This window comes from Oppia nitens, unplaced genomic scaffold (genome assembly GCF_028296485.1).
Source record: "Oppia nitens isolate AA-2021 unplaced genomic scaffold, nextdenovo-longstitch-racon4-pilon3 scaffold2_pilon_pilon_pilon, whole genome shotgun sequence".
Lineage (NCBI taxonomy): Eukaryota > Metazoa > Arthropoda > Arachnida > Sarcoptiformes > Oppiidae > Oppia > Oppia nitens.
Window position 1 is genome coordinate 4,878,021 of NW_026533210.1, and position 27,401 is coordinate 4,905,421.

The following is a 27,401-nucleotide window of genomic DNA, read 5'->3' on the forward strand; positions in this document are numbered from 1 at the left end:
TAAATTATTTGAATGTTGTTTAACTAGTTAATTTATATTCATTACTAATTTATACTTAGTTATATCTGTGATGATAAAATATATAGAAAATTATATGAAAAATTATTTTTGATTTTATTTTATTTTTTGTTGAAAATAATAAAAATTGATATATTCAATTATTATTGACTTTTTATGTATTTAATATTTAATTTAATTATTAATTAAAGTCACGTAATAAATAGTTAAGTCATAGCATTTTTATTTTAAAAAATCAATGTCAATTGAAAGCTGAATAAATAGTGAAAATTTTTATTTATTATGATATCTATATGTGAGTAGTATTTTTATCACACATTTTGTTATTTATATTATTTGTTTGAATATTAATATATTTCCACTGTATATACCATTAATGAACAAAAACACATTTCAGATAACATTAGCAATGAGTGATATCGTGAGAAACATAAATGTCATAAATAATAATTTTTAAAAAGCATAGACAGTACACAACACTAGTTGTCAACAATAGTTTTTCAATATAAAATTAATTTTTAGTCCAATTTTTGTAATTTACAAAATTATATATAGATTTTTAAAAATAATTTGTAATAAATATTATGTATCAACACTAACATTATTTTTTTATAAATACTATGATTGTTTATTACTTATACCATATACAGGTACATATAAATTATTATAAATTGATTATTTAAACTGCTAATAACTTTCACATAAAATTATCTGCTATAATATTTATATATATAAATATATTATTTTATACAGTATTTTCTCTATATATATAAATATGATGTAAACAATTAAATTTTAAAAGTTTTGTATTATCATAACAATTGTTCACAATTTTATTTGATTATAATTATAAATAAATGTTATTCGAAATAATACAAAAACAAATGATAATATATGAATATTAATTAAAAAAAATATAAATAATAATATTAAAATATTAAATAAATGAAATAAAAACATTTTATAAAATGTTAGTGAAGACAAAATTAATTAAAATAATAAACATAACAAAATAAGATAAAATTAATTTATGTACGGCTCCGGTAAGTCCACATTCTTGTTCCCAGTCGTCGGGAATCAATTTACGGGACAATTCTCTATATTTATCAATCGGACAGTCCGTTTGGTAATCGCATTGTGGTATTCGTAGGGCATGTGGTGTACCGGTTAGTGTTTCGTTGTGATAGTAAAGACGTACAAAATAATGACCGTTTTCAGGCTTCTGGTGCAACTCAAATAAAACGGTTGCTCCAAAAGGTACCGTTAAATTATTGAAAACACCCAGTGCTTGCAATAGTATAACAAGTTTATTATCATGAGTTGAATAGTCAAATAGTTTTTTAAATTTTTTGTCATTTGTTTGAATTTTGTCGTCAAAATTCTTTAGCAATTCTTTAACAAGTGGTCCGCCACGTGTTCGCCAAACTACCGGTGCATTGTAACAACCTGACCATCTAATATCGGAAAACTCTTTGACTTTTTTCAACACTGTTTGTTCCCATTCCTCGGACATCAATCCTTTATCCGACCACTTGTATCCTCTTTCCAACTCAATGTGAAAGACATCATAAAAGCTCAATACTTCTTCTTCTGATTCACCAATAATTTTGCTAACATTTTGAACAAACTGTTTGTTTTCTTCAATCATTTTCTTATCCGTTGTTTTGTAATAATTTTTGCTAAACTGTTGAGCTGTTGGACACTTTGGTTCTACACGTAATAGCCTGTCCTCGTCCATCATTTCCAATGGATAGGTATATATGGGCTCCGGTTGCCATTCTTGACCTAATTGTGCGTCTTTTCCTTGATTCCATTGCCATGTCTTATTCATTGGTGGATATGCTCCGGCCATTACCATACTGGCCGACTCGAGACATCGCGATTTGGCCGAACTTCTGATATAAACCTCTCGAGGACTGTATTCTGATCCCAGATATTCGCCATATTCTTGACGTATAAATTGTCCCAATTTATACATCCTATACTTTCCGTACGCAAACAACTCACCCGACCCTTCCGGCCAATACTTGTCCATATCATTGAACGGATCATTCTTTAGGTAATCTTCAGTGTTTCGGTCTCCATGTCTGTGAACTATTTGCAACAGTTTTAGACTATTGATGTCGTGATTGTCCCATAACTGGACTGGACTTAAAAATATAAAGTAAATGATAAAAACACTAAAACTAAATGTTTGATTAAACATTATTGAATTAATGGTAAAAAATACTTTAATAGTTAAATAACATATTTTTAAATTAAAAAACTATTTGTCATTTCAAACTTTTTTATTGAAAAGTAAATGGTTTGTTATTCAATTTATATATAAATTTTGTAATAAAAAGTTAATTTTCCAATTAAAAGTTTATCGCACATAAAATAATCTGGATTTTACCGATATAGTCCATTGATATAATTTATTAAATAATTTTGTTATTATTTAATAATAGCAAATAAATATTTTTATTGATAAAGAATTACAATTAATTATTATATATTAATATGATATTAAAAATGTTGAACTAAACAGTTCACGTGAACACATGTTTTTTGGTTATAAAAATTGTAAACATTTATCAATAATAATAAATTATATTTTAGACCTGGGATTCTCTTATAGGGTGGGGGTATTAAAAAATTAATTGCTTATTTGCTAAAATTTAAATATTTTTTTAGTTTATTTAAAAATAATTATTAAATTATTAAAAATAATATAATATTGTAAAATTAGCAATTATTTTGTAATATTAGATACATTTATATTTAATTTTTTGTTCATTTAATAGGATTCCCTCCAATTATAACTTATATAAGTATTATATAAATATAATAATTATTTGTGTATTTTGTTGACTGATTTGATCTTAATTTTTAAACTAATGGGTATGTGATAGGTGTGTATGACTTTGTATCCAATAATATCTTTAATTGTTATCTAATAATATTAACTATTTTGATATGAAAATGTACTGAAATATTATTAAAAATTATCTTAAATTTGTTATACTTTATAATATTATAAATAAAATAAAAATAGTAAATTTTTGTGTGTTCAAAACGTGATTTTCATTACATATATTACTATTTACAGTATTAGACAATTATAATAAATTAAGAAATAATAGACATATAAGATACCGAAATGCAATTCATTACAGTGTAATAAATAATTTGAACAAGTTAATTTTGTGAAAGATTGAGCTTTAACTAATGTAATATTAGTACATTTATTTTTTTATTATTATTTAATGTACTTATATATGAACATATATTTATTAACGAAATAAAATATAACATTTTTTATAAATTGTTTTATATCAGAATTATTTAAAAATTAATTAAAATTAATTAAAGTTTTAAATTGTAACTATTTTTTAAAAATTAATAAATTTAATATAAAATGAAATATTATGTATAATATGATAATATTATAAACATAATAATAATAAAATTTTTGTAAAATTATAATTAATCTGCATTGACCCGTATTTAATTTGTATATTATGAAAACAAATAAATATTAAATTTATTAAACAATATAACAATTTAATTTAATATTGCATTTATTTTTTTTAAAATTTGTTTAATTATAAAATTGTATTTATTATATTGATAATTATAAATACTGTATTAAAACATTATTTAATTTTAAATAATTAATGTATAAACTTGAAAACAATCAAAATAAACAATAAAAACATTTATTTAATAAATTAATCTCATTTTAATTTCACATATTAATTCAATATTTAAAAAACTAGTTTTTAAAACATGATTTAAATGATGTCTTCCGTAAATATTTTAACTACATTTTCAAACTAATGTAAAGTTATATTACTGTATAATTTTATAATATATATTATATTTTATTTGTTTCAGTTTATTGCAAATGTTTAGTCAAAACTTAAGTATATTGTATATATAATGCACTTAATAATGGTTAAATATTATCAACTATTATTGCTATTAATAACACAATTAGTAAATATCAAAATGATTGCAAACAATTATATTCAATGTGATGGCACTGTTGGCCACAATGATAGACACGGTGTCTGTATTTTAGATAAGTTTTGTTGTAAAGGTTTTTCAGTGCGAAACCTGTGTCCCGACGGAGGCATCTGTTGTTACGGCACTCCTGACTGCGCTTTAGACTCAAGTATTTGTATTTTTTTGTTTGTTTTTTAAAAATATTTTAATTTAAGCCATTACTTATCATTAGTTTAATTAATAATTAAATTTTTCATCTCAATATTGTTATATCAGGCACTAACGCTATCAAACAGTCATACAATCCCTGTCCACTAATCATACCCCGGCAACAATGGCGTGCACGACAACCAAATCAATTGATTGCAAGTATACCTCCGGCCGAACACGTGTTTGTTCATCACACGGACGATGGAAACACGTGTCAATCTTTAGAGTCTTGTGGCGTCAGATTGCGATCACTGCAAAGCTATCACCAGTTTAACAAAGACTGGCCCGATATTGCCTGGAATTTCATTATAGGTGGCAATGGACAGGTATATGAAGGGGTCGGTTGGAATCGACAGGGATTTCATACACTAAACTGGAATCATAATTCAATAGGTGTTGCATTTGTTGGCAATTTTAATGATGAAAAGCCAACGGAAAGTATGTTAAATACATTTCATAAATTACTGGAGTGTGGAGTAAAAAACGGATTTATTCGACAAGATTATCATATTCACGGGCACCGGGATGTTAGAAAAACTTCCTGTCCAGGACAACATTTGTATGACTATATAAAACATTTGCAGCATTTTAAACAATTACAATAATGATGAGATAGATAAACTAATATCTAATTCACTGAATATCTAATTTTATAAAATATATTAATTTTATAAAATATATTAATTTTATAAAATATATTAATTTTATAAAATATATTAATTTTAAAATATTTATATTTTAAATTAAATTTTTCAAATTTATTTATATATTTATGCATTAATGTTTATATAAAATAATTAAATCTTTTACTTTTATAGTTAATCTATAGTAGATTTTAAATATACATTTATTTATATATGTTTATTTATTATATTACGCATTTATTTAAATTATTTTTTTAATTTAATATTTAAAATATACAAAATATTTTAGTTGTAATATACTCACAGTTTATTTGTCAGTTTAAAATTTAAATAAAAAATTATTTATTTTACTATTTTAAAAAGTATAAATTTTAACTAAATTTTAATTAAATAATTAATTTTAACTAAATTTTTAAAAAATTTAAAGTTAAAATGGTAATTAGAAAGTAGTTATTTTTAAAAACAATATTAAATGTAAAAATACAAAATAAATGTATTATATTAATATCAATAATATTGATAATTAAATACAAATATAATTTATAACTTATAATATAAGTCATATAAATCATAATATAAGTATCATACATAGTTAGATACAATATATTTTATACATTGATTTTTTAAACTGATAATAATATTATAGATACTAAGTTAGATTACTATCTATTATTATCTATGTACTGTATATTAATTACTAGATAACTTTCCAAAATAATAAATATTAATTGTAATATTTTCCAATATATTGATATTTATTATTATTTGATCTATTAATATAATATAAAGTTCAATTAAATATTAAATATTTTGTATTTTCTTATATTATATATAATAATTATTACAATTTTATTAAACTATAATTATAGATAAAATAAATTTGGATAAAAATAATTTTAAAAAATAGATAATATATATTTAGTAATTGAAGCAAAAAATATAAATAATTATTAAAATTACAAATAATAATCAAATTAAAAACACTACAAAATTAATAAACATAATAAACATAACAAAATACGATAAAATTAATTTATGTTCGGCTCCGGTAAGTCCACATTCCTGTTTCCATTCGTCGGCAATCAATTTACTGAATATTAAGTAAAAATATATATATAAATAATAATAATCTTAAAATATTAAATAAATGATATAAAAACAGTTTATAAAATGTTAGTGAAGACAAAATTAATTAAAATAATAAACATAACAAAATAAGATAAAATTAATTTATGTACGGCTCCGGTAAGTCCACATTCTTGTTCCCAGTCGTCGGGAATCAATTTATGGGACAATTCTCTATATTTATCAATCGGACAGTCCGTTTGGTAATCGCATTGTGGTATTCGTAGGGCATGTGGTGTACCGGTTAGTGTTTCGTTGTGATAGTAAAGGCGTACAAAATAATGACCGTTTTCAGGCTTCTGGTGCAACTCAAATAAAACGGTTGCTCCAAAAGGTACCGTTAGATTATTGAAAACACCCAGTGCTTGCAATAGTATAACAAGTTTATCATCATGAGATGAATAGTGAAATAGCTTTTTAAATTTTTTGTCATTTGTTTGAATTTTGTTGTCAAAATTTTTTAGCAATTCTTTAACAAGTGGTCCGCCACGTGTTCTCCAAACTACCGGTGCATTGAAACAACCTGACCATCTAATATCGTAAAACTCTTTGACTTTTTTCAATACTGTTTGTTCCCATTCCTCGGACATCAATCCTTTATCCGACCACTTGTATCCTCTTTCCAATTCAATATACAAGACATCATAAAAGCCCAATACTTTTTCCTGTGATTCACCAATAATTTTGCTAACATTTTGAACAAACTGTTTGTTTTTTTCAATTAATTTCTTATCCGTTGTTTTGAAATAATTTTTGCTAAACTGTTGAGCTGTTGGACACTTTGCTTCTATACGTAATAGCCTGTCCTCGTCCATCATTTCTAATGGATAAGTATATATTGACATCGGTTGCCATTCTTGACCTAATTGAGCGTCTCTTCCTTGATTCCATTGCCATGTCTTATTCATTGGTGGATATGCTCCGGCCATTACCATACTGGCCGACTCGAGACACCGCGATTCGGCCGAACTTCTAGTATAAACCTCTCGAGGACTGTATTCTGATCCCAAATATTTGCCATATTCTTGACGTATAAACTGTCCCAACTTATACATCCTATACTTTCCGTACGCAAACAACTCACCCGTCCCTTCCGGCCAATACTTGTCCATATCATTGAACGGATCATTCTTGTAGTAGTTTAAAGTGTTTCTGTCTCCATGTCTGTGCACTATTTGCAACAGTTTTAAGTCAGTGATGTCGTGATTGTCCCACAACTCAATTGGACTTATAATTATGAAATAGCAGTAAATACTGAAAAAATTAAAAATTAATTTTTTATAAAACATTATTAGATAAACAGTAAAAACACAATAAATAGTTATTTACTTATATATATAAAAATTGTTTGTCATTAAATATTTTATTTATTTAAATATTAAATTAATAACTAAATGATTTGTCATTCAATTTATAAATCATTAAATGCATAAATGTCAATAAATGCAGTTTTAATTAAATAACGTAATTTAATTTTATTAAATTTAAAAAATATTAATTATACAATAATTATTATCCGCGTCTTTTCTTGAAAGCAATATTAAAGAAATGTCTTAAGACATCGACCAGATCTCTACCATTTGCACATTTCCCACGAATCTGATCCCAATATTTCATATTTTTTGCTATCCATGCCATTCGTTTTAGACTTTCTACATCACATCCCAGTCCACACTTGATATCTATTAAATGTTTTTGATTTTCATCGAGCAATTGCTGCCAGTGTTGGGCTATCAGCTGTATGTGACAGTCTGAGTGAAAATCTCTGGAGACTATAGTTATGGTAACTATGCGTTGAGTGCCAACAAATGAGTTATTGTTAAACTCAGTGGACAGTAGTTTATCGGATGAAAATGTCARTCGCAAACCAGATGTCTGTGTTTTGTCTCTCAATTGAAAAGCATATTCTTTAATGGCATCGATTCGGACGTTAGAAAAGTCTATACTTTCTAAATAAGATAACTCATCAAATGCTGAACTACCTATCCATTGAATGGCATTTTTATAGTCTAACATAAAAATATAGATTAAACAATATATTAATGTCATAAAAATAATAGTTGTTGTTATTGTTGATACATACCGATACCATTGCTGAAATAAATTTGTTTTAACTTCATTTTTGGAGCACCAACTGATTGAAATGCCTTATCAGGTATGACCAGCTTTTTGAAACCAGTTATCTTAAGCGCCTGAAGTCGTGATAAATGAATAAACGAATGAAACAAATTTTTATTCAATGAAAGCATCTGTGAGTTGTCGAGGTTCGGGTGATTCAACTCCAATGATAAATACTCTAATGTATTAGTGGTACCCGAAAACAAATGCTGACTAACGGTACTGACTGTTGAACAGTTGGCTATATTGACATTTGTGAATTTGATACCTTGAAATAGGCTTACATCCAACGATTTTGTATTACACGATTGTATTGTTAATGAATCAAAATACCGGTGCCGATAGTCAAGTTGGTTAACCATTTGCAAGAATATTAGATTTAGATAAGCAGTTGAATTACATGTTATAAAACTAGTCGAGTCAGTAGTGACCAAATGATCGCTACAATCACAACGGGTTACATATTGGCCCCGATAGAGGAGATACTGTTTTTGTGGACAACTACCCACACAATACACATTAGTTAAAAATATAGTAAAAATTAAAATTAAACTAAAAATAATTAGTATATTTTTATTTTCTAATTTCATATTTAACATTATAGTATTACTTGACTTAAATTAAATAAAGTTAAATACGGTATATTTTTAATAATGTTAACAGTTTTTTTGTGTTAAATAAATTGTAATTTTAATTATTGTTAACATGTAAGTCAAGTGTTAAATAAATATTAATTTATGCAAATATTGTACATGTTTTATAATGATTTTAATTTATAACTTATTGATTCTATTGTGTACATAGTATTTAATAATATGAATATTATAAATATTATTTAATCTATAAACAAACTTTTAATTTCGTATATTAAAAGTATTATATATAATTAAATAACATATATTACATTTAAAAAAAAATATTTTTTTTAAATATTAAATTTATTGTTTTAAAATAAATAATCTACTGTATTCAAAAATATATATTATAGCATATTTTACATTAGTTTTCATTATTTTATATATATATATATATATATATATATATATAATTGATATATATGTAATATATACATATATACTGTACATCATTATATTATTATCTCAAATACCATGTCAACTATGATAGTATATAACTTAAGGTATTTATAAAATGTTGTAATAACTCCATATAATATAAAAGATAACACATATATGATTACTACAGTATTATACTGTATTAATATTACGTTTAGATTTGTTGTTTTTTATTGAAATGAATCATTTATTTTTTAAAAAAAGATTCATAACAAGTAATCATTTTAATATAATTAAGTAAAATGTAATGCTATTGTCTCCTTAAACTAAACAATGGGCGACAAATGGCAAAAGCATTTGCCTAAAAATGATGGCAAATGTGAAAGAGATTTTGAGTTTATCCATGAGTGCGGAACCGGTAGTTTTGGACGCGTATTGAAAGTCAAACAAAAAAATGATCAAACAATACACGCCATTAAAATTATAACAGAAGGTAATGTTTTAAAAGTTTAAATAAAAACATTTTGTTGTTAACTAATTTTGAGTTAAACTTTTTTATTTAATATATATATATATATATATATATATATATACTGTATATATATATTATATATATATAGAGATCAATGATAGCAATTTCGAGACATACATTCAAGAGTATCAGGTGCTCAATGAAATCAGACAAACAAAAGGATCCGATTTTGTGGTCCAGTTTCGCGACGCATGGATTGATAGAAATCTGATTCACATTCAGACAGAGTTTTGTGATCACAATTTAAGAGACATTATAAACAACAAGAATATCCTGTTTAAGGAAAGTCGTGTTGACTACAGTTGGGCACTGATTGAGTATTTCCTCTCTTGTGAATTACACGAACAGCTCGTCAATTGTCTCAACTATTTGCACACATTTTCGGCGCCAATCATTCACAGAGATCTTAAACCGGAAAATGTTTTGGTCATTGAAAATGTGATGGTCAGGGATCAGCCATTTCTTAAAATATGTGACTTTGGTTACGCCAAACTTCAGAAGTTTAGCGGACAGTCCAACACCAGAGACAAGGGAACAGTTAGATATATGGCACCCGAAGTGGTTCACAGCAAATATTATGATATCAAATCGGATATTTATAGTCTGGCACTGATATGTCAGGATATATTTGATATTAACCTCTACTCGTAAGAGATTATAACTTTATATCTATTTTTAACATTAAATTAACATAATTTTAATATTTATTATTTAGTTTCAAAAAGTCATTGCAATGCAAACATTCAAAACTCATTGAAAAGTATAAATTAATGGAACCATTGGTGTTGGATATGCTTAAGTACCCGTCCTATGATGACCGACCCAATTGTCATCAGATACTTGAAAGGATTAAGGGATGGTATCTCAACGATGAGAATATAATGTCTATAACACAACAATCGGATGTTTTTAAAATTATTGAAAATTACAAAATCAAATTTTTCCATAACTTTCTCGTCAATAAACTTAACGCTAGACTTTCATCCGGTAGTGATGTTGTTATCTGTGATTCAATTGACAGCAACGAAGACACTGATTTGATTGATGATAATATGAAATCCCTGTCCATTGACGACACATTTCACGAAGTAAGCCAATTGAATGCTACACCGGGCGATATAATTGAAGTCAAGGATAGGGATAATAGTGAGTCGACCACCATTTGGGCCATCTATGTAGACAACAATGAGGTGATCTATTGTTCGCCCAGTGATGGAGATAATGATAACGTGATAGTAAAAGACAATATAAACAATGTTACTCAACAAAAGTACTGTAGAGTCAATAATTTGGTACAGTTTTCCCAAACAAAAGGTGTTGTCATTCAAGATACCGGTGCTATCATCGGAAAAGCAGTGGAAATGTGGCAAAATTTTGGTCTCCGTCGGACACTATTCAACAGTTGTGACCATAATTTGCGAATACATTTCGTTACCAAATGTCGGTTTGGTTGGGAATTTTGCCAACGGTTTGAGTGTTGCGGTCAACAGGAAGTCAGTCTATTTGAACTCTAATTATAAATAATTTTTTAAAAAATTATCCAAAAATATTTTTTCTCCGGATATCCAGTCAATACAATGACATAAAATAAGCGCAAAACAAACTATAACTTTGCCATTGAATAAAATATTTTTTTAAAAACAAATTTATTACAATTGATTTTTATACTCTATTTTAAGTTACAATAATATTTACCAATAAAATGTTATTAATATTTTAAGCTTTAATTAAATATAATTATAAAAATATAATACAGTACTATGAAAATGTAATTAATTATAATAAAAACTACATTTTTATTGTTAATAAATGCAAAATATGATTATAATATACAAAGTGTACTTAAATTATATAACAATATTGTTTTAAAATTGCAAATTACTGTAATATTATATTTATAAAAATTATTATAATAAAAGCAAAACTTTTTATTAGACATTTGAGTAGTCATAAAGATTTTTRTATTAAAAAATAACTGTAAATAATAAAATACATTACTCTATAATGTCTAAGATATATGATAAACATAAAGATATAAAAATTATTATTATTATTAAGTATATTATTATAGAAACCCGTAAACCTATTTAAACTAAAATCGTTTTTTAATTTTTAATTTAATCTCTGAGCTAGGCTTCAAAATAACAGCCATATCAAGTTTAACAGTATCTCTATGGGTCAGGGATTGGATCTCATAACGTCTCAGTATTGAAGCTAACAGTGCCTTCTCCTCTAACATAGCAAACTTTTGACCGATACAGTTACGGGGACCGGCACTAAATGGTGCATAAGCATAGGGATGTCGTTGATTGGCACTGGACTCAGTATCAAATCGATTTGGATCAAACACTTCCGGATTGGGAAATACCTTAGGATCCCTGTGCAACATATAGAACAACACAACACATGTAGCACCAGCCGGTATTTCATAGTCGTCCACTTGAAGGGTGTGTGATTGACTCGGGCCACGTATGGCACCGACGGATACAGACGAAGAGCTTCTTTAATACATTGTTCTAAATATTTCATGTCTCGCAAGTCATCCATTGTTATATCGCGAGTCATATCATCACTGAATATGCTGTCCAACTCATCATGGATTCGGGTCTAAGAGTATTAAAACAACATTTTTAAATCTCTCTCTCTCTCTCTCTCTTTCTTTGTCTCCCTATTACCTGAACTTTCATATCGAGTCCTATTAATAGTAATGAAAACTGAATGGCAGCCGATGTTGTGTCGTGTCCTTCAAACATGAATGTGTCGACCTCTTCACGAATGTCCAGTTCGGTAAACTCTGTGGGATGTTGTATATGATAGACGAGTAACGAATCAAGAAAAGCCAGTTTTCTTTTAGATCCCATGTCTACCATAAGTTGATCCAAATTATCATTGCTTGTGGCGGACATATTCTTCATGATTTCGGTTTTTCTTTCTTTAATAACCTATTATTTAATTAATTTTACAAAAAATAATAATAATAAATATAATTTTCATTATATTAGTTATTTAGGATTATTACTGAATCTGTAAACTTATGCAATATATCTGTGGATTTCAAAAACTGTTTGCCAGAGGGAAACCGTTTATACAACATATCAGACCAAAGCCACGGCATTAGAAACCGTTGAAAAAACATTATTAAGACATTACGTACTGATTGTACGTATTGTGAGTTCAGATCGGTCTGTGCGTTGACTGTCACACCCATTGCCGTCTCTAACGATAATTAGATTTTAATTATACAATAAGTAAAGAAATATTTATACTATTAATATATATTTTACCACATATGGTATCCAATGCACAGTTAGTTATGATGGGACGAACATCATTAATAAGGCCATTGTTTTCTAGTAGTTTACGGTCCAGTATATCAATCATCACCTTTTGTTGACCATTGATGACGGGAATAAAGTTTTCCAAGATTTTGAAATGAAATGATGGCGTCAGTAGCTTCCTATGGGAACGCCATCGATCACCTGAACTGCCATTAATTATCATATCATTTAAGTACTATATTATATATATATTAAGCTGAAAATACGACAAGTCATACATACCTGGTTAACAAACCCAGTCCTAGCCATGGCCTAAAAAAATTATATTCACGAGATTTTTCAATGTGAACGTTGCTGGATAATAGTTTCTTAAAATATAATTTTTTAAATAAATTTATTATAATTATATAAAATATAACAATAATAATAATAAATATTAAAATATAAAATGAAACAAACTGATACTGAACAAAATGAAATAAACTATATTGATAATTTTAAATATTAATATTTGTTTAACCAAACTAATTTACACTATATCTACACTGTTCAACAATATTATTATATTATTAGTATTACATTAAAAATATTTTATTATTTCTTTCTATTAGTGTATTTAAATATTGCACATCTAAATGTATAATATTTTTCCACTATTAATAAAACCATTTTCATGATCATTATATTGATATTTACATTTACATTATTTATACTAATTTAGTTATAACAGTTGCTTACATGCATTATTTAATTTATATATTCAACTATAAAATTATATTTAACAGTATAGTTTTATTAAGTTAAGATAAATAATAAGTATTGTTGTTTTAAATATTAATGTTGCATTTTATCGATTATTAATAAATTTATTATATTCAATTAAATACAGTATTTGCATTAAATTTATAAGTCTACAACCAATTATAGCCAAGTTTATAATATATATTATATTGTTTTTGCTTAAGGTTTATTAATTTATAAGTTTATATCAAATTGAATAGAATATTAAAGTTTTTAAGTTAATTAAATAATATACTGTGAAATAAACTAGAATAATATGTGCTAAAAAAATTTAAATCAAATAATAACTTATTGGTATAACTATAATAACTTAAATACTTAATAATAAATTTATATATTAATATATATATATATATATATATATATATGTTTGTATACCTCAACAGTATCAGCTCTAAATAGTACAGTTAATGTATGAACCGGTCCCAACCAAAACTTAAATATACCTAAACCTTGATCCTGATAGGATCGGGTCACACCTGTTATTATTTCCAATGCTTTGTCTTGTAGTACTTTAAATACAAATACAAATTATTAATTAAATAATATTTAAATAAAACATTTTTCTTAATTAGTTTATATAAATTATATAATGATTACAAACAAGTAAAGTTATCCAATTGTTTGATATAAGTCCAAAATAGCTCCAAATTGCCAATGAAAGTGCCAAACAATTTACTACATTTGGGTCCGGGTATTAAATCAACTTTGTGTTTGTATTCAACATATTTGGCATATTTTACTATTATTAATGAAACAATTGACAAAATTGATGCTAGTATTAGTGCATTACTTATATATTGACCACTAAACGGTATTAATGATTTTAAATATTCATCAATCATTATTAGTATTATTATTGATTAACAAATAAAATAATACAAAATTATTAAAAAATTATTGCAAAAATTAACAACAAATAAAAAACAAATTATTATTGTTATTATATTTTCAATTTTAACAACTAATGTATGTATAAATTATTATTTCCTTATAATGAAGTGCTAACGTTGATATTATATAAATATGTTTTATTATATAAAATTTAATTTATTATTTACATTATGTTAAATTGATAACATTTTTTATTTGTTGATTGAGTTCATCAATTTGTTTGACTCATTTAAAATCTACAACACATATACAGTATTATTGATTAAATATTAATATATATCTGTTATCTAAACTGTAAATTATTTGTTATCAGTTTGTTTTTTCCAGTATTTTTCTATTAAATAATATTATTATCTTATTTTTAAATATAGTTATTTACTGTAGTTATGTTAAATTAATTTTGATTAACATAATTTTTAGTCTAGAATTATATTATAAATTATAATTTATACTATTATATAAAGTATAGACATAAGACATAATAACGGTATACATATGTGATATACAGTATATGATATTAACATTTTTCCAAATAGTAAATTTAATACCTGTATAATATACCTGTATAATACAGTGTAAACATATGTATATATATATATATATATATATATATAAATATATAAGTTATATGTACTGTTTAAAATTTAAATTTAACAAAAATTATCGTAAAAATAGCAACTAAATGTTAATGAAAATAGATTAATATTATTCAAATTAATTATTAAAAAAAAAATTCAAATAGTATATGAAATTTTCACTTTCGAAATTATTTAAAATATTAATTGATTTCATACCAATAATATAATTTTTCAATTAAAGCATTTACATAACTACTATAAAAAAATTTAATTATTTCATAATTATAAAATTACATAAAATTATTGTTTACAAACAATTATTTTGATTACAATAAAAATTTAATTTATTATTAATAGGATTCTTAGAAAAAAAAAAATAAAATTGTAAGTTTACATTGCATGCATTACTAATAATTTTTATTTATTTATTTATTATTACATTATTATTATTATCAAATATAATTAAGTACATTATTATTAGAAATATATAATATTTTTAGAATTATAAATATAGTATTAATGATTTATAATATTTATAATTTGAAATCATATAAAAAAATATAAATGTCAAATAATAAACAATTGTTGCATTAATGCAATTTATAAATAATATTACTGTACATTGATTTCACAAAAAACATGTACCAATTTTTGTACAAAAAAAATAATAATCTCAATGCAATACACAAATTAATTGTGTTTATTAGTGTTTAGTAGACTCTAAACAAATGTAAAATTTATTTTTTAAATTCCTAATTAATATTTGATTTTTATTATGTTATTATTGTTAATATTATTATTACAGTATTATATTTATTATAAACATTACATTTATTCTGTATTACAGTACTTCTGTGCTATTATTAGTACTATAAATAACATTTTAAGTAACTTAATATAATTATAATAAATCCGTTTTATGAATCAATTTTTTACATAAATAAATTAAATGTATTTTTATTTTCACTTATTATTATTATAAATTACATAAAATTGTTATTATTGAAAAATATTGTCATCAAAAATAAACGTTTATTATATCTAACGCTATTTCATGTTATCAATTTAAATGTCAAAATATTATATAATTAAATTTTAATACAAGCAATTTGATAGGTTATTAGTTCAACTATTATAATAAATATATTATAAAAAGTTAGTTTATACAGTATAAAAACTAATTTTTAATAATAAATATTAATAATTATTATTATTTGATTTAGTTGATCTATTTTGATATGATGGTGATTACTAATTTGCATCTATTATTATTTAATCATTGGATAATTTATAAATATAAAAAATATAATATTCATCTGAAACTGGTTCACCAGACAACTAAAACAATGCTATTATTGTTGTCACTGTTATTATGTCTTATTAGGACACTTATCTATTTGTTTAAATCAAGTTATGGTAAACTACCGGCCTATTATTTTGATATCATGCAACATATGGGAGGCCTGGATCAAATGGCTTACTTGTCTACTATATTTAGTACATTATTAAGTCTCAAATTGATATATATTATGAATTTTGGTTACAATTATGAATGGTTTGAAATAATTGAGGCATTAAGCGGACGAAAAATGTTTTATAACATCGGTTTAACCGATAGACTATTGGTTAGGGTTTTAATATTTAGAGTAAAATTTTTGAAACAAGTTATCAATTATATTCTGGTCTATATTATTATATTTGCCACAATTTACGCATTGACCACAATATCATTAACTATGTCCATATGGGATGTCCTACGATATGGCATATTAGGTGCTGTTTTATATATTTTGTCTATTATTACAATACTGCCCACTATTTGCTACTGTTTTCTCTATTATTATATTGTTTGTTATTTTTGTCAAATTCGGTTAAAAGAAATTAATATAAAATTTTCAAACGAAATGAAACAAAAATTATTTATTAAAAGTATTGGTTTATCGGAACACCTCAGAGATCACAATCGCATTTGTCGTAACATTTGTACATATAATGAATTTTGGAAATCATATTATTTTTCAGTGTGTTATACATACATACCGTTCCTATTGATATCAGTGCATTTAGTGTTTTTTCAAAAATTACAATTTATAGCATTTATGGTAACAATATTTACATTGATAGTGTTTATATTGACACTGGTATGTCTTAATTTGATAACCGCCCAAATCAATAGCGAAGTTAGCAAATCGTATAAATTATTAATGAAATTATATTTAAAATATATGTCTTTGATTAAAGTCAGCGATAAATTTAAGGTATTTATATTATCGATAATTAGTCTATAAAATTAACATAACATTTATTATAACTTTACTAATAAAATATTTTCTGTGTGTGTGTGAATAATTTGTAATAAAGTTAATAAATACAATACAACAAGTGGGTAACAAATGGCATTTTATTGGTTTCAGTTGTGGTAATCAATTTGTTATGACTAAACGGACAGCATTTTTGGTATTTAATTATTTATTATTATTATATTTTATTCATATATATATATATAACATTAATTAATTATAATTTTTTATTGATCTTTTAAAATCTAGATGTTTATAATATTCATGCGATTCTTATTATTTACTCATAAATTTGTAGACTCAGTATTATATTTATAATGAATTTCTATTAAAAGTTTAAATAAAATAATATTTAAGTTTATATATATTTATTAGCTATACATGAATATAATATTTATTTGTTAAAACATTTAATAAAAGCATAAAATATAAAAATCATTATAATGACTTGTAAATTAAATATAGTAATATTTTAATTTTAATTTAAATTGATTTGAATACATTTTAATGTTTTAAAAATAATTATTGGGAATAAAGTAAAAGATTAAAGGTTTGTAAATTTAATAATTATATACATTTTGATACATTTTTAATACAAATACAAATTTGATTTTGATAAATACAAATTTATTTAATAATAAACTAAACATATATTAAAATGTGAAAATTATAATTACCTAACAATTTTATTATTTCAAGTTATTTTATATTAATGATATTTTATTATTTTATAAAATTGAAAATTTCATTATATATCCATACAACTTGTCTTTTCATTATAGAAATCATTTAGACATTAATTTGTAAAAATGTATTTTGTTGTCATATTTAGTTGTAAATAAAAATAATGTTAAGTATAAATATTATATATAAGCAAAAATTTAATCAATATATAACAGTTTTAGTTAAATATATTTTTGAATAATTAATAAATTATTATTTATATCTATAGTTTTTAATCTAAACTAAATATATTCTAAATATATAGTTAATTTATATCTATGTTGCTTATTATACAGTATATATAAATTTATAGATACAAAATTATTACAAAATCTATAAAATACTATTATTTATTGATATCATAATCTGTATTATGTATTATAGTTTTCTTTTCGTAAAACTTTATATCAAATTTGAAATCATAGATTAGATTGTATGTGATTGTCGGGTCACATCATATATCTTCAAAAATATTAGTACAATCATTCCTATAATCTAAAAAAATAATTATTAAAAAAATTAAATATATATATAATAAAAATAATAATTTTCAATTACTTCATAACCTCGACGTCTATTAATTAGAAATACATTCCAACACCAAAAACCAATTTTTCGTTTAGCAATCCTTTCCATTAAAGCCAACGACTGTAATATAATAATAGATATTTATTTTTTATAAAATATATATTTCTAAAAATGTTAACATTTTGCTAAAATTACAATTTAACTTTACCTTAAATTTAATATCATAATTAGCAGATTGTTTTGTACTACAATAACTGTTCATTAATTTGTATGTAGCAAATGGCTCCATAAATAAGGTATTAGATATGTGTATAATAAACATCAATGTGTAGGCATGTAGTGAAAAATAGCCCATAAAATACAATAGTATATACAGGTGTCCGGTCTTACCGCCCATAAACGCCACAAATGCTATCATTGCTATTATAGAGTCAATGCATACCCAATATACGCCTAAATAGTGTTGCCAGTAGTCCTTATTATGGGAGGCTATTTCAATGGCCAATGAATTAAATGAATACAAAAAGTTTTTCATTGATATATTTAAATGATTGTTTATCGACATAATACGCTTTTTTAACTTCATATTCATTGTCTTCAATTTGATTTCTAAATAATAAGTTGTTATGTAATAATAGGTTGCGTGATATACAACTACATTGAATGCATAGTGAACCCAATTAGCCCAGATAATGGTCTGTACTAAACCAATAGTTAGATATTGTTTGAATGTAAATTTTTGATTAATACCAGTAGTGACCAATGCAAACGTTATAAACCACACTGTATTTGTTCCTATCTTTGCAACTATCAGTGCTCTATAGCAAACTGATCTTATTTTCAACATTACCCCACTGTCCGAAATGCCCACATCTATCGGTTTTAACAAACCTGTAAATACGTTACATACGCTTAGGTCGGGTAACGGTTTGTTGCGGTTGTTTTGAAATCCCCGATACGCTCGATAGTTGATACCGTAGGCGGCAATCACCAGTATACCACACATTGCACATATGGAGTTGCTTAGGATGCCAGTGCTTAGATAATAATCCAGATTTCCAGTATACAGATGAATCTCTGGTGAATAGTTGTCAAAATTGATGACAACAAGTAAAACATTTCTAACAAAATGCACGATAAAACATATGGACACCAATACTGGATGATAGTAAATGTTTCGTTCATATGGATAGTTGGGTGCAAATAGCGATAACCCTATCCGATAGAGTTGACAATCTGCTCCCGGTATTTGCCACTGTTTTAATAGTAATTTATTTGTTTTGATTTTATTATCATTCATATTGTTTGCAATATTTTCGTGCAGTATTTTAAGTTTAGTAACAATAAAAATATTTATATATAAGTTAGTTACTAAATTTGTACAAAAATGTATTTCAATATGTTTTAAAACAAAAATAGATATTAGTATCATTAATTAACATTGAAGTATTATATTATTAAAAGTTTTTATTCGTAGATAGACATTAATAAATATTAAGTAAAATTTTTGTAATACAAGTAATTTTCTAGAAATTTATGCAATTTATTAGATTTATTAGATACACATTATAATTTCTAGGATAACTGTATGATAATCTATATTTATTGTAATAATTAATAAAAAAAATGGGTGCATTGTATTCATATAAGTAAAACATTAATGCATATGCATTAATGCAAAACAATTGTTTGTTTAAAATTTATTATTATTATTATTATTATTATAAAATTATTGATAATATTAGAAATATACAGTATAATGAATATTTATATTTTGTTTTGAGTTTAATAATATTTATAAATAATTATAATAAATTAAGAAATATACTATTTAGTTATACAAATATAATAATAAAACTTTTCTTTAATAATCAAAAACTGTATTGTATTAATTTTTTTATTAGATTAATGTGTAATTTACATGCATAAAGTAATTAAATTGTTATAAAAATATATAATTAAGTATATTTTTTATATTTTTCTCGAAAAAATGAATTAATTTAAAATTTTCTTATTATTTAAGATCATTAAATACAATACAAACTTCTGGTAAGTTTATTAAGTTTATTATATACTAAAACATGATTATTGTTTGAATTGATTTTCTTTATATTTATACAGTATATGTTATATATATAGAAACATAGACACAATATTAATTTATTTTGAGGCTTAATCTTTTGAAATAACTAAGATTATGTAAAATAAAAAATCTACAGACAATTACAATTAGAATTCAGTAATGAAAATAACTTTCTTGAATATATTTTAAATGTCAAAATTGCTAATATTAATATATTATATAGTATAAAATACTACTGAAACTTTTTAAATATTTGATGAGATAAAAAAAAGTTAAATGAACTATTGATAAATAAAATATTTACACTATTAGATTACACTTTAATAGTTTTAAATATTTTTATTTTGTATTAAAATGAAATATTTGATTAACAACGTCAATGAATATTAACATTTAATTTAGTATACAATTAATATAAATCTAATATTAATTTTTAAAAAATTATCTTAAATATGTTTGTAATATTAAAACAATGCATGTAATAATCATAATAATTTTATAATTACATATACATGTAGTTACCATACATAACATTACTTACCATTTTTAATTTTTATTTATATATTAAAATCGTCAAACAATAAATTTTTATTGTATTATGTTATATAAAATTAATTTTTTTCTAAATTTTGTTACTTAATTAATCTAGTAAAATTTTTATTATTTTATAACTATACAATTACTAAAACTCTAATTAATTTCAAAAAAAATATTTTTAGTTTATTTCTATTTTATATATATATATATAATTTAATATTGTCACTAAAATATTTATTGTTCTCACATTAATCATATTATAGTGACTAAAAATTAGTATTATTACTATACTCTAGTAATTATAATTTAATGTTGAAAAAAGTAGTATAATATAATTTGTAGCAAATTTAGCGCATAATAATTAATATACTTTATAATTAATCTATGCAGATATATAAATATTTTTGTATAAATATTTAATAAAATATAACTATAATTAAATATTAGTCAAAATCTAAAAATATTTTTCACAATATATTGCTTAAATTATTAATTATAGTTTTACAGTAAATAAAATTTTGGAATAAAAATTGTTTATTATAATATTTGATAATCATTTTAATATATTTTTAAACAACAATTTGAAATGTTTGTCAAAAATCTACATTTATTATTATTTGATCACTGGATACTCTATAGACATGATATGTGTTATACAGGTGCCAATAAACGACAACGGGTTAGACAAAAATTTAGGACATTATTGTTAACATTTAGTATGACTATACAAGTCATACGTTTTATTATATATTATTTTAGTTATAATAATAATACTGGTTTGTCACCTATATATTTTGATGTAGTCCAATTTATGCAAGGTATTGTCAAAATTATCTACCTGGCTGCTATTATTTTTACCATATTGGGTATATTATTGGTATATGTTATGAATCATAGTTACAATTATGATTGGTTTTCGGTTATGCGTGCATTAAGCGGTTTGGATAATATATCCCGTATCGGACTACAGGATCGTCAGCTTATAGATAGTTTAGTTAAAAGGATAGGTTTGATGAAACAAATTATTGATAATTGTATTAAATCAATGAATATATTTGCTATTACTTACTCTACAACATCACTGGTCTTACATTTAACTGTCGGCCAGTTTCTGACCTACGGTTTTGTATCAATAATTTTATATCAACTATTCATACATAATATATGTACGACTATATACTATTGTTTTCTCTATTACTACACTATATGTCATTATATTAAGGCATGTTTCAAACAATTCAATAATCAATTATTAATTAAAATCAATAATAATAATAAAAAGTTGACAACAAAAAACTTAGCTTATTTTGTGAAATTGATGATCCATGAGCATGATAAAATATGTACTAATTTAAACCGACACAATCAATTTTGGCGTAACTACTATTTTTGCGTATGCTATTCAATAGTGCCACTGACCCTATTGGTCACACATATGGTATTGTTTCAGAAACTGGTAGTCCTATCGCTATTTATTTGTGGATCGGCCGACATATCATTTTTGTTGGGTATACTATCACTTAATTTAATTACAGCTTCAATCAATAGCGAGACCTCTAAAACCTATAAATTGTTTTTGAAATTTTATTTCAAATATAATAACTATATTGAAGTTAGAAATAAGATTAAAGTAGGTTTGAAAATATTTTAATTAAACATTTGTAATAATTTTTTATATAATTTCTAAAAATAATATTTATAATAGTTATTAAATTGTTTAACACGTGTGGGAAATAAACAGTATTTAATTGGCTTTAGTTGTGGCAATCAGTTTGTTATGACTAAACGGACAGCATTTACGGTAAACAATATATTGTAAAAAATATATAATGTTTCAACAAATTTATTAATATTTATTTTTATTAATTTAGATGTTTATAATATTTTTACGATTTTTTCTATTTACACACAAATTTGCTGAATCATATAAAAAATATCATAAAATTTAATTTTAGTAACAAAAACAAATGTTTAATTACAATTTAATTATAAAATTTAATAAAAATGTAAATTTTAGTATACTCTATATAAGTATAATATATGATTTTTCAACAAAATAAAATTTTACTTGTTTTTATTATTATGTATTTATTACCTTTTTTTAATTAAAAATTTAAGTATACTATATATCAGGGTTACTAAAGGTTTTTGATCTCAGGGGTGGGGTATAGGTACAGGGGGTACCAGTGTATATGTATAATTAATTAGTATAATGAGTATGAAATTTAAAATTTTATTTGATAACAAAATTAAATAATTTTTAATATAAGAGTATAATAATGTAAAATTGATTTTTAAGTAGAAATTTTTATTATTATTTAATAAATTCAATAATTCTATTCTTTTAACCAAAAAAACTTAAGTTACAGTTTTATATTGACTTAAGATCTTTTATATTTTTAAATCAAATTTTTACATATAAATTTAATTTTATATATTTTATTACACTTTTCTATCCAAGTTAAATATTATGTTACAAAATTTATTTGTGTTATTTAAAAAAAGCAAACGATAATTAGAGAGAGAGAGAGAGAGAGAGAGAGAGAGAGAGAGAGAGAGAGAGAGAGAGAGAGAGAATATGAATATAATATTAAATATATAATAATAATATGAGTATAAATAATATGTAAATAATTTAAGTAAATATGAAACCTTAACTTAAGTGTATAAAAACAAAATTAATAATTTAATTTACCGTATACCGCGATCTTATCGGACCTGTCCTAAATTCGATTTTGGAAAATTACCGTGTATCTATGGTCCTATATGATGACAAAATAGGACCCCCTGTCCAATGTATGACAAAATAGGACCTCCCGGTCCTATTTTGTTAACAATTCATATAATCATTAAATAAATAATAATTACCGGGACTCAAATTATAGATGTCAACACAAATAAAATATAATATAACCGATACATCAATAGTGGTCCTAAATTTAGTAACTATAAAAAACAAGCGGTTACCATGGTCCTATTTCGTGACATTTAAGGACACGTTTTACTTTATAGGACCTGGTCCGATAAGATCGCGGTATACGGTACTTTATACTAAAAAAAATCAATAGTAATTATAAGTATTGTATTTAATGTAACAAAATAATTGGTTATTATTATATTATTGATAATTTGTTAATAATTTATATATAGTTCAAAGAGTTTAAGAATAATTAACTTTTGTTTGTTTGGATATTACGGTAGTTATAAAATATTATATAACATTAAATAGATATAAAAAATTAATTGTTTTTATTATTACTGTATTATAATATAATTTTAAATATCAATAAATATTTGAAATAGTGAAAGTGAAATATACTTATTCAAAATAATTTGTTTATTTATTTATTTAAAAAATTTAATTAATTTTTAAAATCATAGTATAAATCAAGTATTTATTTCAAACAAAATTACGGTAAATCTATTTGTTTACTTAATCACTGACTTATTTGATTAAGATATGCATCAAACGCTAGTTTACGATACGATTCGGCCGATTGTTTGACATCAGTAGAGCTGGTGATACCACGGCCGACAATGACCACATCGGCACCCCTTTCGTTAATTGCCGTTTCGGGCGAAACATACTGTTGGCCGAGTGGGTCGCCATTTGCAGCTATACTCACTCCGGGTGTCATATGTATGACCGAAGGGTCAGCTGAGACTCGCGATTGACTAATAAAACCGAAGACAACATCACTGAACTTCTTCGACCATTTATAGGCTGTTTTCGTATAGTTAGCGCCCATTAGGCTATCCTTTGAGCTCATGGATGCTATTAGTAGACAACCTCTTTCGCTATTCTATAGATGAAAAAATCAAATCCAATTATCATAATTTTCATCGCAAATAATGACACATACATTGGCGATGTGTTTGCGTAGGCCTTCCAAAGCTCCGGGACCGGCAGTTAAATGTGCGTTCACTATATGAGCCCAACTGCTGATCTTAAACACACCTTTCGTGTACTGGAGACTGACTGTCTGTCCGATGTCAGCAAATTTCCTGAAATATTAATAAATAAATCAATCAATCAATAAATTTCATTATTGTTTTATTGTTGGATCAAATTGTTATCACAAACCTGTCTTCAAATATCAAGAACTCCTTTTGTTCGGCAATTGATTTTAATTCATCGATAAATCTATCGTTAAAATTGTCAACAATATCGATGTGAAGCTTCAAAATGACAATTTGGTCACCAATTTGTTTCGCCAAATCCAATATTTGTTGGTCATCTGTAAGATCAACGGCTACACAAAGATTGCTTTGTTTGTTTGCCATCAATCGGAACAATCGTTTGGCCAGCGGATGACTGGTGGGTAGTTCGGCGCGCTGTTCATAGGACAACCGTTTTATTGCCGCTGCAGATGATGACTGATTGCTGGGATCTAATAGACGATAATCATTGAGTACATCATCGTTGACATCGAGACGATTGTTATCAATCCATTGAATAGTATTGTCTTTTTGTTCTTTGCTTATTAGGTGTTCCTCTTCCAGGATCTTGAGTGCTGTGCGGACACCAATAATACTAAAAGAAGTGATCAATCAATCAATTATTGATTATTATATTAGATGTCAAACCTGTGTATATTGAGACCAAACTCTTTCATATTTTTGACGCCATTCTGTTGGCGATCAATGAAAACTACGGCATCGGTTACCACGAGTCCGGCGTTTCTTAATGTCTTGAAAATAGACATTATTTCATTAAATATCACCAAAAAATACTGATTCATATATACATACGATAGCCGTTTCCAGAATACTGGTGCCGCTGGATATGATATCCTCTATAATGACCACCCGATCGCCCGATTGATAGACGCCTTCAATCATTTGTTTGGTTCCGTAGTCTTTCATTTCTTTGCGTTTGGTAATCATTGGTACTTTTTTTGGATCTTTTTCGGGATACTCTTTAAGTACACACATGCCCTAAGACAACAACAAAAACAAAAATTAGTCACTAATTGATTGACTCATCCTATGGGATGACCACCGATGATGATAACCTACCGCAGCGATAGACAGTGCAGAGTAGGGAACGCCACAAATCAGATCAAACTCTAACTTCTCGGCCATCAACTTGTCGTACATTAGATTAGTTAAAGTGATCTTTAATTAAATGATAATAAATAATAATAATAACAACAACAACAAAATTATCATCACTTATATTAGATCCCAATCAATACAACAATACCAATGGTTCCGGTTGATTGACCATCGGTCGGATGTCCAGATAGATTGGCGATCGGCGGCCTGTCTTCAGTACAAAGTCGCCAAATTTGATGGCCTTTAGATGAAAACAGTCGCGGATTAACTGACGAAGTATTGTTTGGTCAGTCATTTTGTCGGCCAATCAGTCGATCAGTCAGTTGTGTGAATGCAATGATGTCTTTAAAAACAGACAACAAGTGTGACAAACATGTGATCAGACTTTTAAAAACTTTGTTGTGTTTGTTGTGTTTATTTCTATAGTATTATTACAATACAGTATAGTGTGTAATAAGTTTACTATTAATACTTAATAATGTATATAAAATTTCCGGGAAATTTCAAAAATACTTGTTTCAGTTTATAACTGTAAACTCTGTAAATTAAATTACTTTAACAATAATAAACAAAACAAATCTAATTAGTTTTATTTAAAAAATATTTAAAAATTTTATTAATTATAATTAATTATTTTAGTTTATTAAAATTTATATTTTATTAAAATAAATAAACTAGAAAATTTCAATTCAATAAATAGTTAGTTATATATCACTTATCTGTATTTACTTATACTGTATATCTATATAGGGTTAGATCAAATTCCTTACCTCGTTTTATTTTCCAAAAGTTCCTTATGTTCCCTAATCTCAGGGAATTTCCTTGTGCTACCACCTATTGAAACCTAAATAACACATTTTATTATGATGTTTGAAAAACAAATATTATATTAAACTGTATGGCTTTGAATGGTATTTAATAAAATAGTATCAATAAGTTTATTGAATAATTATTGTTTCTCTTTTATAGTT

The 27,401-nt window shown here is 24.6% G+C and overlaps 5 protein-coding genes and 1 pseudogene across 5 annotated transcripts; 2 read left to right on the forward strand and 4 right to left on the reverse strand.

Annotated features, from left to right (window-relative positions):
- Positions 1 to 59: 59 nt before the first annotated feature.
- On the reverse strand, positions 60 to 2,426 carry LOC128955789 (prostatic acid phosphatase-like). Its single transcript, XM_054301465.1, has 3 exons — positions 2,414 to 2,426; positions 1,055 to 2,163; positions 60 to 65 (listed from the first exon to the last, which is right to left on the reverse strand). Exons 1-3 carry the CDS (start codon positions 2,424 to 2,426, stop codon positions 60 to 62), a joined length of 1,128 nt encoding a protein of 375 aa, XP_054157440.1.
- Positions 2,427 to 4,011: 1,585 nt separating this feature from the next.
- LOC128955790 (peptidoglycan-recognition protein 2-like) lies at positions 4,012 to 4,791 on the forward strand. Its single transcript, XM_054301466.1, has 3 exons — positions 4,012 to 4,177; positions 4,285 to 4,656; positions 4,751 to 4,791. The coding sequence occupies exons 1-3, from the start codon at positions 4,012 to 4,014 to the stop codon at positions 4,789 to 4,791; spliced, it is 579 nt and encodes a 192-aa protein (XP_054157441.1).
- Positions 4,792 to 4,814: 23 nt separating this feature from the next.
- LOC128955791 (prostatic acid phosphatase-like) lies at positions 4,815 to 7,192 on the reverse strand. The gene is made up of 2 exons (XM_054301467.1): positions 6,101 to 7,192; positions 4,815 to 4,862 (listed from the first exon to the last, which is right to left on the reverse strand). The coding sequence occupies exons 1-2, from the start codon at positions 7,097 to 7,099 to the stop codon at positions 4,815 to 4,817; spliced, it is 1,047 nt and encodes a 348-aa protein (XP_054157442.1). The 5' UTR covers positions 7,100 to 7,192.
- Positions 7,193 to 9,340: 2,148 nt separating this feature from the next.
- On the forward strand, positions 9,341 to 11,241 carry LOC128955116 (interferon-induced, double-stranded RNA-activated protein kinase-like). Its single transcript, XM_054300755.1, has 3 exons — positions 9,341 to 9,611; positions 9,739 to 10,297; positions 10,366 to 11,241. The coding sequence occupies exons 1-3, from the start codon at positions 9,452 to 9,454 to the stop codon at positions 11,162 to 11,164; spliced, it is 1,518 nt and encodes a 505-aa protein (XP_054156730.1). The 5' UTR covers positions 9,341 to 9,451; the 3' UTR covers positions 11,165 to 11,241.
- Positions 11,242 to 11,728: 487 nt separating this feature from the next.
- On the reverse strand, positions 11,729 to 14,732 carry LOC128955115 (cytochrome P450 4C1-like; annotated as a pseudogene).
- Positions 14,733 to 24,789: 10,057 nt separating this feature from the next.
- LOC128955144 (uridine 5'-monophosphate synthase-like) lies at positions 24,790 to 26,854 on the reverse strand. Its single transcript, XM_054300785.1, has 7 exons — positions 26,579 to 26,854; positions 26,392 to 26,490; positions 26,125 to 26,310; positions 25,960 to 26,063; positions 25,457 to 25,906; positions 25,236 to 25,377; positions 24,790 to 25,175 (listed from the first exon to the last, which is right to left on the reverse strand). The coding sequence occupies exons 1-7, from the start codon at positions 26,723 to 26,725 to the stop codon at positions 24,810 to 24,812; spliced, it is 1,494 nt and encodes a 497-aa protein (XP_054156760.1). The 5' UTR covers positions 26,726 to 26,854; the 3' UTR covers positions 24,790 to 24,809.
- Between the last annotated feature and the right edge of the window lie 547 nt (positions 26,855 to 27,401).